The sequence below is a fragment of the Maniola hyperantus genome, chromosome 19 (genome assembly GCF_902806685.2).
Source record: "Maniola hyperantus chromosome 19, iAphHyp1.2, whole genome shotgun sequence".
Taxonomy (NCBI): domain Eukaryota; kingdom Metazoa; phylum Arthropoda; class Insecta; order Lepidoptera; family Nymphalidae; genus Maniola; species Maniola hyperantus.
The window spans coordinates 56,156-68,177 of NC_048554.1; the positions used below are offsets into that span (position 1 = coordinate 56,156).

Below are 12,022 nucleotides of genomic sequence, written 5' to 3' on the forward strand. Positions count from 1 at the left end.
GTGCGGCTCGCGGTCGCGGCGCGAGCGCGCGCGCCACGCGTCCTCCTCCGCCTCGTCCGCCTCGTCCGGCTCCTCGTCGTCCGCCTCGCAGCACGCGTGCCTCGCGCCCTGCACCACGCACACGGACGGCCTCAGTCGGGGCGGTGCGGCTCGCGGTCGCGGCGCGAGCGCGCGCGCCACGCGTCCTCCTCCGCCTCGTCCGCCTCGTCCGGCTCCTCGTCGTCCGCCTCGCAGCACGCGTGCCTCGCGCCCTGCACCACGCACACGGACGGCCTCAGTCGGGGCGGTGCGGCTCGCGGTCGCGGCGCGAGCGCGCGCGCCACGCGTCCTCCTCCGCCTCGTCCGCCTCGTCCGGCTCCTCGTCGTCCGCCTCGCAGCACGCGTGCCTCGCGCCCTGCACCACACCACATTACAATAATTGTATGTTACTAAGCCACTCGTACTAAGTCGCGGGCATCAGCCAGTGTTTCGTAATTATAAATGTTTTGTATTTTCATACAAAACATTTATAATTACAAAACACTGGTTAACTAATACCTAATATTGATATAAATAGTGTGAGGTCGATGATCTTTGTCAGCCCTCGCACAGACTACGTGGTGATCACTCACCCGGTAGCGCTGCAGCTGGTGCGCGGCGCGCTGGCTCTCCGGCAGCAGGTGGTAGGAGCGCGAGGCGGCGGGCGCCAGCGGCGGCGCGCGCCAGCGCGGCAGCAGCAGCACGCACGGCGGCGCCACGTCGATGGTGCCGCACGACGCCGACAGCGCCGCGCCGCCGCGCGCCGCCACCACGCGCAGCAGGCGGCGCGCGCGCGGCACGGTGCCCTGCGCGTCGCGCGCTTCCGGCAGCGCCAGGCGCTCGTTGAACTCCAGCGTCTGCGACGCGCGCCCGTGGCGGCGGCACGGCGGCGCCACGCGCCACCACCACAGCGCCGCGCCCGCGCCCACGCCGCCCACCGCGCCGCCCACCGCGCCGCCCACCGCGCCGCCCACCGCGCCCTCCGCGTCGCCCACGTTCACGCTCTCGTACACGTTCTCCTCCTCCTGGTGACAAGTGGTTGCATTGTAGGAGCACACTCGAAACTAAATTTTAAAACTTTATTTTCAGTTATGTATTTTTTTTTTAATGATAACTTTTTAGTACCTGCTATTGTGATATTTTGCAAATCGATGTCTACATCATAATACCTATCTGCATGCCGAATTTCAGCCCGATCCGTCCAGAGCTGAGCATTGATAGATCAGTCAGTCAATCAATAGATTTTTTTTTAAATTACATGATGTTTTACAAAGTTAAAAATACATTTTAATTGAAAGCCAGTAATAAATAAAATAGAGAGTTTAAAAAAGTTTATGAAATAAAATATACAATAGAAAAAATAAAATATAAAATATATAAAAAATATAAAATATATAATAGAAAGGGTTCAAAAACGATTCCTTTTTCTGTTAACGGTACATCAGAATAAAAAAGCAGAATTAACATCTTACAAACAAAGACTGAGCTATTTTAAAATAATGTCACTTGAAAACCGACGCTGGGTCCGATCAGGTACTTCTGTTCAAAATTTTAAATTGTGAAATTGACTGCCCAAACATTTTACGCAAAATAATTTTTTCTGTGCCCCGTAAAAATTCGCGATTTTCTACGTACAAGCCTTATATTATAAGGGGATGCTGAACAAACTTAGGAGAAAACAATGTCTTGATTAGAATATGTCGAGAACATAATAATCTTTTTAAAACTGCGAAAAATATGATAATAGATCCTCATTCACTCTCCTTGCAGCAGTACAAAAAAATGCTGCATCAGTATATTGATGCAGCATTATAAACTCATATGCTTCTTCGTAATTTTTCTTGTTTTATGTAATATTTAGTATTTAATATTTAGTACTATTGTAAATTGCAGTGTTTTTATTTTTTATTTTTTCATATTTGTATTTTTAGCTTTAAGTTAACTGGTAATCCCGCACTTGCAAGCTTTTAAAATGCATGCCGGTTTGCCAGTAATTGGGTGTACACTCTAAACTTTTTCTCTGTGAATTGTAATTGTTATTTTATAATATGTGTACTATCTGTTGGCAAACCAATAAAATAAAATAAAATAAAATACCGATGCAATATTATATCATACAAAATTTCCGAACGTTTCTTGGGACAATGAATTGAAGAAATGCTAATCCAGAATCTAAATTCAAAACACTTGTTCTCACGGGGTGAGCAAATGAGCAAAAACGACTTTTGCTCACTGGTATGGCGCTCTTTTTGATCTAGTGAGGTGGGAAATATTTTTCTTCCCTATTTAATTCGAAAAACGTAAATTGGTTTCAGGGGATAGAGAAAGCGTTCAATTTTGTTCTTCTTATGGGAGTCCGAGTTTATCTTTTTTGATGGGTTCGCGTTCGAATAACACAATACACACCTGGCGGGCGTCCTGCGCCGCGCTCGCGTACACGTGCACGTTGACGTAGCTGTTGTCTGTAGTGTGCGGGGGGTGCGGGGGGTGCGGGGCGCACGGCGCGGGCGGCGCGGCGCAGCGCGCGGGGCGCGCGGGCCGCGGCTCGGGTCAGGCGCGCTCCACCACGGCTACGCCGGCGTACGAGCGCGGCACCTGCATGGCGGCGCCCAGCACGCTCCACTGCTCGGCGGCCGGGTCGAACACCTCCACGCTGGCCAGGTTGGCGGCGCCGTCGTCGCCGCCCACCACGTACAGGCGGCCCAGGTGCGCCGCCACGCCCGCGTTGCGCCGCGCGTGCGCCATGGGCGGCGCCGGACTCCAGCCCTCGCCGGCGCGGAAGCGCTCCACGGAGCGGCGCACGGCCGGCCCGTCGTGGCCGCCCACGGCGTACAGCGCGCCGCCCGCCACACCCACGCCCGCGCCCGAGCGCCGCGCCGCCATCTCCGCCACCGGCTCCCACGCGTCGGCCGCGGGGTCGTAGCGCTCCACGCTGGGCAGGCACTGGCGCGACGCGCCGTCGTAGCCGCCCACGGCGTACAGCTTGCCGTCCAGCACGCCCACGCCCACGGACGAGCGCCGCGTGCTCATGGCGGCCACAGGGCGCCACACGCCCTCGCGCACGTCCAGCGCCTCGGCCGAGCTGAGGCCCGTGGCGCCGTCGAACCCGCCCACGGCGTAGATCACGTTGCCGATGACAGCCACGCCCAGCGTGGAGCGGCGCGCCGTGAGCGGCGGGCCCGGCGCCCACGCGTCGGCCGCCACGTCGTACACGTCCACGCTGCGCACCCGCAGCGTGCCGTTGAAGCCGCCCACGGCGTAGAGGCGCGAGCCCACGGCCGCCAGCCCCGCGCGGCAGCGGCGGCTGGGCAGCTCGCGCGCGGGCCGCCAGCGTGCCGCGTCCATGTGGAAGGCCTCCACGTCACGGATGGCCTTGGGCGCCTGGCCGCCCACCACGAGCAGCAGGCGCGGCTCGCGCGGCGGCTGGCGCGGCCGCGCGCGCGCGCACGTGGCGGCGGCGGCGGCGCGGCGCTCGGGCCGCAGCAGGTGGAACGACAGCGCCTCGATCACCAGGTCCTGCGCACACGCACCGATCAACATTTGCAATGCTCAAAGCGCCAGAAGACGAACATAGCGCGCCGACTCACCTTGACGCGCAGCTCGGCGCTAGCGAGCGGCTCGGCGGCGGCGCGCGCCACCAGCGCGTCCTGCGGCAGCAGCGGCAGCCGCACGTGCTCCAGCAGCGCGCCCAGCTGCGCGCGCCGCGCCTGCGCGCAACACACAACACCGCACTGGCTGTACTTTTGACGAAGTCAATTTGACAATCAATAAGAGTAACATGTTTCCTATTTTGAATAAATAATTTAGACTTGACATTTTAGAGTTTGGATGCTCACCTCGGGCTCGTGCTGCATCCAGCGGATGACCGCGTCCAGCACGACTTCCTCGTTGGGCACCTGCGACGTGAACACGTGTTAGGTCGCGGTCGGGCACGGATACGGTACAACACAAAGAGAAGCAGCTGGGTTACCGTGATGCGGTCGCTGTCGAGCAGCGCGCCCAGCGCGCCCGCCTCCAGCGCCACGAACTCCTCCGTCTCCAGCACCTGCGCGCGGAGAACATATTGCATTACTTAACAACCGGATTTCGAGTAATTATAATATCGATGCAATAGCAACAGATTCGAAGATAATCTGAAAAAACGTGACTTTTTATTTATTTAGATACAAGTTAGCCCTTGACTGCAATGTCACCTGGCGGTAAGTGATAATTTTTTTTTCTTATCGACTTAATGAAAAGTTAACATTTTACACCACACTTTAAGACCAAAGCACTAGATAAAAACTGAGACTGGTGTTTGCAGTTTGCGGCCCAAATAGACCCTATAGTCTGTGCTAGGTCTGACAAGATGATGGAAGCCGGTGGAAGGGGTATGACAGTTTTTATTAAACCCATGCCCCTTTGGTTTCTACACGGCATCGTACTGAAAAGCTAAATCGCTTGGCGGCACGGCTTCGCCAGTAGGGTGGTGGCTAGCCATGACCAAAGACTCGCACCAGACAACCAGCCTCTACCATCCGTGCAGGTCGGCGAAGGCGCGGATGCCGAGTGCGTTGTCGGGCGCCAGCGCGGCCGCCAGGAAGCCGCAGGATGGTGACGGTGGGTTGCGGCGCGGGGTCTCACCTCGACGAAGTGCCTGTCGACGAAGCGCGCGGCGGCGTCGGCCAGCTCGACGCAGGCGTGCAGGTCGGCGAAGGCGCGGATGCCGAGTGCGTTGTCGGGCGCCAGCGCGGCCGCCAGGAAGCCGCAGGATGGTGACGGTGGGTTGCGGCGCGGGGTCTCGCCTCGACGAAGTGCCTGTCGACGAAGCGCGCGGCGGCGTCGGCCAGCTCGTCGCAGGCGTGCAGGTCGGCGAAGGCGCGGATGCCGAGTGCGTTGTCGGGCGCCAGCGCGGCCGCCAGGAAGCCGCAGGATGGTGACGGTGGGTTGCGGCGCGGGGTCTCACCTCGACGAAGTGCCTGTCGACGAAGCGCGCGGCGGCGTCGGCCAGCTCGACGCAGGCGTGCAGGTCGGCGAAGGCGCGGATGCCGAGTGCGTTGTCGGGCGCCAGCGCGGCCGCCAGGAAGCCGCAGGATGGTGACGGTGGGTTGCGGCGCGGGGTCTCACCTCGACGAAGTGCCTGTCGACGAAGCGCGCGGCGGCGTCGGCCAGCTCGACGCAGGCGTGCAGGTCGGCGAAGGCGCGGATGCCGAGTGCGTTGTCGGGCGCCAGCGCGGCCGCCAGGAAGCCGCAGGATGGTGACGGTGGGTTGCGGCGCGGGGTCTCACCTCGACGAAGTGCCTGTCGACGAAGCGCGCGGCGGCGTCGGCCAGCTCGACGCAGGCGTGCAGGTCGGCGAAGGCGCGGATGCCGAGTGCGTTGTCGGGCGCCAGCGCGGCCGCCAGGAAGCCGCAGGATGGTGACGGTGGGTTGCGGCGCGGGGTCTCACCTCGACGAAGTGCCTGTCGACGAAGCGCGCGGCGGCGTCGGCCAGCTCGACGCAGGCGTGCAGGTCGGCGAAGGCGCGGATGCCGAGTGCGTTGTCGGGCGCCAGCGCGGCCGCCAGGAAGCCGCAGGATGGTGACGGTGGGTTGCGGCGCGGGGTCTCACCTCGACGAAGTGCCTGTCGACGAAGCGCGCGGCGGCGTCGGCCAGCTCGACGCAGGCGTGCAGGTCGGCGAAGGCGCGGATGCCGAGTGCGTTGTCGGGCGCCAGCGCGGCCGCCAGGAAGCCGCAGGATGGTGACGGTGGGTTGCGGCGCGGGGTCTCACCTCGACGAAGTGCCTGTCGACGAAGCGCGCGGCGGCGTCGGCCAGCTCGACGCAGGCGTGCAGGTCGGCGAAGGCGCGGATGCCGAGTGCGTTGTCGGGCGCCAGCGCGGCCGCCAGGAAGCCGCAGCACGCGGCGCGCGCGCCCAGCACCTGCAGCAGCGACGCGCCCGACAACACGCTCTGCAACAACATACCTGCCATTACAATCGGCTGCGACACGTAAGTTATTAGCGGCGATTACCAGCACCGACCTGCACATTGTCTTCAGTGATGACGAGCGAGTCGGGATTGTAGACGTAGTCCACGATGGCCTCCAGGGCGTGCGGCTCCACGTCCTGAACGTGAAACAGAACTACAAATTATTGTCTTGTCAATTCTTTATCACCACAAAAAGAAGCCTCACGACCTTGGCTCCTACTTTTCAAAATATATCAATCCCGATCAGTGACCACATTGAGCTATTGGGTATAGACATCTCAATTTCGGGAAATGCGTCGAGACAAAGGCCAAAACGGCTGCCAAAAAATTTTGTATCCTGAACATGGTGAAACTTACTTCACGCCAAAAACAACTCTCACTCTATATCAGGCTCCGGTTCGGTCCGGCATGCAGTACTGCTGTCACCGCTGGGATGGCTCTGTCAAGTACTAAGTCAATGCATTATAGACTCGATAGATCGCCACGGCCGGAAGAATAATTGGCGATCAATCACTTACGCGGATTTCTGCCACCAGATTGCAACAACAAATAAAACAAACAAAACAAAAACAGCCATGTCCGAAGAGGATCTGTGAGGTTTCGTAGTCCGGCACAACCCTGGTGGCTCGAGCCGCTTCAGAATTCAGTGGGGATAAATACTCGTACCTGTATGGTGATGACGGGTTGCGTGCGTTCGTCGAACTGCGTGAACATGGCGCGGAAGTACGGCGAGCTGGCCGCCAGCACGGCGCGGTGCGCGCTCACCGGCGCCGCCGCCGCGCCGCAGCGCGACACGGCCTGCAACAATCGTCCATTCGTTATGGGCCCCGGAACGAGAGGTTTCCTTGAGAGGTATGACAGTGGTGAAAACAATAGGAAATATTCTTTTTTAACATTCTATTTAGAAACTAAACACGTAGACCGATTTTATTAGATCAATAGATCTGCGACGCACAGCGCACCATCATGCATTTTACCTGCAGTCGCACATCGCAAAGCAAGTCGTCGCGCCGCAAGCGCGCGAGCGCCTCCAGCAGCTGCGCGGCGTGCTGCGGGCCCGCGGCCGCGTCGCCCGCCTCGCGCCGCTGCGACGACTCATCCAGCGACGACTGCGACGCGCAGCGCACCATCATGCTGCAACATACGATTTAGTCAGTGTGAATCCAGCATTTTGTTTATTTACAGTATTATGCCATCCCGAGTGGTGTTGGGCTTTAACCCCTTACTTTGTTCCACATCATCCCTACCCTTGTGACCTCCCCTTGCATAGCATAGTACGCAGCCAAGTTTATTGAGGCCGGCTGCACTTTTCCCTGGCCTGATGTGGCGAGTCCAGTCAAGCACTTTTCTCGCGATGCTGTACCCTCCATGTATCCATACTTGTTTGTGGTTGATCCTATCCTGTTTATCCCAATTGCGACTTTTGTTCAAAGAGAACTGTACACTATACTTCTCCTGAAACTTCACAATATTGTTCACAGACATAGTGCCTTTACTTTATTGCAGACAGACATCTTTAAAGCTATAACAATTGAAGTACCTTGTGAAATCTGCCAACTACAACTATAACTCATGCATACAAACAAAAGAACAATTGTAACACTTATCAAGCAGTACTAACCTGTACCTGGCCCGGTCGCCATCACCCTCGGCTGCGCTGTGCTCCACACCAATGCTGCAATTGAACAACATCTCAATGTGTATAAAACCTGGCGATTTACTGCATTAGTAAAAAGTTACAGAAGAGCTGGTCAAAGTTTTATATTTCATGAGCATTTAGTGGTATCTGGTAAGTAAGTAATCAATATTACTAACAAAATTTTCTTATTAGAATCACACAATCTCTTTTAGAATAGTAATGTTTATGTTTGGTGTCAACACATTTATAGTACCTACCTATTCTAATTCTAACACTTCACTACAAAGTTATGTAAAAGGCTGGAAATGATGATTATTTGAGGCGACTAGAGAGATAGTTTTTGTTCATACTGGAAAAGTAATGAAAGCGATAATACACAACACAAGATGTGTCTGTGTCGCAACATGCCAGCAATCCTAATTGCTTTACAGCTGAAGCAATAGATGACGGCCAAGTACTCACAAGCCGCGGTCTCGCTCCGCGTCACCAACGTTCCCTTCCATCGCGTCTCCGGGATTACAAAGTCATCACACGAGACACCGTTCACCGCCCATACTTCGACACCACAGCACCACAGTCCACAACAAACTAATAGTTCACTAAACTTTGAATGAAGATATCATTTGAACACTTCTTTGAGCGATCGTATTTGACACACAGTTCAAACTTATTACAAAATAATTCTTAATTAATGTAATGAATCGATTTATTTAATAAAGTTCACCAATTTCCAGTATATTATTAATTATTGCAAAAACCATGGTCCAATCACCAAAATATTTCGACTTAATAAACAATAATTATATGACATTGACAGAAGACCAAGACATATTTTGAATTTGACATTTTTGGTTTGACGTTTAGAATTTATTTACGAATTATTTGATGGGGATTCGCGGGATTTGATTCTTTAACATTATAGGATTTTGGCAGTAACGAGACCAATAAAATAACTAATCTATGGATTTTGGTTTGTTTTGTCCAGTCTGGTAAGCAGTTCCATGCTTCTAAGTTCTAAAATACGGTCGTAGTATATAACTAGTAGGTATAGTATAAACCATTGATAAAATTAATATTTCACCTCACTAGCTCAAAAAGGGCGACTTTGCTGCAAACCAGTGAGCAAAAGTCGTTTTTGCTCATTTGCTCGCCCAGTGAGCAAAAGTCGTTTTTGCTTATTTGCTCGCCCAGTGAGAAAAAGTGTTTTGAATTTAGAACGCTCTGGACTGGCATTTCTTCAATTCATTGTCCTAAGAAACGTTCGGAAATTTTCTATAATACATACATTTTATTTCATAAATATTTTTTAAAATCTCTATTTTACTATTTAGGTAAACTAAAAAAATTAAATAATATTTTAGCTACTTTTAATAGAGGTTAGGTATCTACTTTCTTTGTAGATAGTTGTTGTAGAATACATGTAGAAATCTAAAAAGTAAGAAAATGCGTAGCCTCCCATAATAATTCAATGCCCCCATCAGAGTTTACTTATTTTATTGTGCATAATAGTTTTTGATTTATCGTGCAAAATGTCGAAAAAAACACCCGACTACGGAACCCTCGGTGCGCGAGTCTGACTCGCGTTTTATATTTATTTTACTCACTACAAAAATACAAAATCATTAGAAAATAGGAAAAGTTTGATAAACACCAGTCTCGGCTTTTTATCTAATGCTTTGGTCTAAAAGTGTGGTGTAAATTGTTTACTTTTCGTTTTGTCTAAATAAAAATAAAATAAATAAATAAAAATATAAAAATAAATAAAATAAAATTATAATAGCTCCTTACACTTTGTATTAGCAAGATGCTTGGCATTGATATTGCAGCATTTGCTGCAATGAGCTCCAACCATCCAACGAGCTGGCTCAAGCAGACAGACAGACACAACAGACACAAGGCAGAACAGAATGTCTCATGCTGCTCACGGAACCAAACTTGGGCGTCTCGTCAAACGGAATCTACTCACGAAAATCCAGCTGGACGGTGGACCATATTGTAGTGATACGAATTTCGTAAATGAATTATTTATTTCAGTAACATGAGCGTTAGCTGTCATGTGGAGCCAATTAGCCAATTAGCCAAGCACCAAGCACATTGGCGCCTGGCGGTGGTGGCTCTGTTTGTTGTGCCGTGTCCAGGCCCCAGGGCGGAGAGTGGGGGGCCGGGGCGCGTAGCAACAGTGCTGTTGTGTTGCCATTGCCACTTGCTCTGCCGGCACATCTGCGGGGGGATCGACCGAGAAGTAGGTACGAAAACGAAAGGCGGTGCCGGTGTTCTCACTGACAGAACGGGATGGAAGCTATTCCCTTGGAAGGGTACGAGAGGGATGGAGGTACCGGCTCAGCTGATTTTGACAGAGGAGGAGGAGGGCGGCGGGAGCCTCTGCAAGACACGGGATGTTTCTTTGTTACTATTGCGTCGCCGTTCTTTTCTCCTTGATTACCTTCACACAGACAGACAGACATCGCACGAAGCATGTGCACCTCTCTCTTCGATCCGTCGCGAGAACAGTTCGTTGGACTGACATCTCGTGGTGACATTAGGTACCAATCGGCCTAGGACATACTAGCTAGTACGTAGAGTAGGTATGTACGTTGGGACGCCCCGCCAGGCTAGCGCGGGGGCTGAGCGGGTGTGCGGGGCAGGTGCGTGTTCCTCCCCCCGATTGCCACTTCAAGCTGTCGCGTACAACAGGTAGGTATTGTAAGGGTGGTAAATTGGGCGGAATAGAAATATACCCGGATACGGAATAATCTACCACCTTACAAAGATTAGAGGAAAATAATAATTTACTTTACTTGATCTATCTACCTAGTAAAGAATAGAAGCTAGCCGTCGACTCCCTTGTAATGTATATGAGGTGTTATAAATGAAATTTGCTAGATGTTAGGCAAAATTGTTTTTAATGTAACTTTTACCGGGGTCGCTTAATACATAGTGATGGCTAATAATGCTTAGTTATTCTAGCTTAATGCCAAGACTTAATTTAGATACATTAGAATGCCTTAGGTAGATAGTACATAAAATCTATGTTTTAAATTTAAGATGCCATTGGCATGTAATAGACAATGACACAGTAAAATTCATAAAATTGTTTCAAAATAAAGCTCAGTAGTAAAGACAGGGTTCTTACTGTACACATACACTAAGAAGGTTCACTAAACTGTTCCAGGATACAAACATTTGCTTACTTGTAGGTGCGAAGACTGCAAGGTAGCTGGACGGCATCGGCCAAGCTCCCAAAACTCGATTTAACTTGATTCTTCACAACCGAAATGTTTCATTACAAAGATTTTCACCAAGTCTTATCCATAGAAATTAAGTTGCCAACGTGAATGTGCAAAAGAAATAAATACGGAAAACGAAAGCGAAATACGAAAACCGAAAACTAAAAACGGAAACGCAAACGGAAACGCAAACGGAAACGCAAACGGAAAACCCTGTAACAAAGAAAAACAAGATTATAATTTGTGCTGTGTGAAAATTTCGACACGTGGAATTTTCCCGATCAAACACAACTCACCTATTGAACTCCTGGCCACCAATGGTTTTCAGGAGTCCACCCACAACCCATTATCCTCATTTATTTGGGAAGGTAACATAACTGGAACTGAAAGGGAAATCATGAAATTAGGATTTTCTCTAACCAAACCGCCATTTTGTCGAATCCACATTACTTGATTTTTCACTCACCATAATTGATGAAACATTGAAATACGTTAGGATGACTAAATTTATAACTATTGTATTTTCCCAGGCGAAGCCATGGGCGAAAAGGAGTGAGATTTTCCTGGAACGAAAAAATTCGTCTTCACATGTTGACTCCAGAAAAATTCTAAATCTCACCAATCGGTGTTGCCAGACGCAACCCGAGTGTGGCCGCTCTCATTTAGTTTGATCATGAAGCCAATTCATTTTTGAATATTTGCGGAACCTAAGGATATATTATAAGAACCGTTTTGTTAATGACTTAACAATAAACAAATGATATTATGGTTTTATTTAATTATTTTGTTTTATTTTTACGACAATTGACAACGAAGCAAACGCCATCTATTGTGGCTCGAATGAACTCTGAACATCGACCCACGCGTAGTTCTGCACCTTGATGCTAGGTGGCACCAACATACTTTGAACAAAATAGATTTTAATTAAAAGCGAAACGCTAGTTAGTAGTTCAAAATTTACAACGTCACAATACTTCCCCTCCTACGAAAAGGTTCAACAGGTTGAACCACGCTGCCCTCAGCGTCATCCAACAACTACTAACAATTTGCCTGAAACAAACAAGAAAAACACAGAAGTTACGCGTGAACGCACATCTACTACTAACAAGGAAAATTGTCTAACAAAATAAATATACTGAAAACAGTGTAAGGTTTTATACATTATACTTAACTACACAACCCTAACTTCT

General features: G+C 51.0%; 1 protein-coding gene across 1 annotated transcript; it reads right to left on the minus strand.

Moving 5' to 3' along the window:
• Nucleotides 1-202: 202 nt before the first annotated feature.
• LOC117991122 (kelch-like protein 3) lies at nucleotides 203-8,410 on the minus strand. The gene is given in 12 exon segments (XM_069505011.1): nucleotides 203-394; nucleotides 612-1,043; nucleotides 2,425-3,534; nucleotides 3,606-3,725; nucleotides 3,855-3,914; nucleotides 3,989-4,063; nucleotides 5,769-5,948; nucleotides 6,020-6,103; nucleotides 6,633-6,764; nucleotides 6,944-7,100; nucleotides 7,588-7,641; nucleotides 8,068-8,410. Coding segments are annotated over 12 exon segments (2,565 nt in total). The 5' UTR covers nucleotides 8,109-8,410; the 3' UTR covers nucleotides 203-274.
• Nucleotides 8,411-12,022: the final 3,612 nt, after the last annotated feature.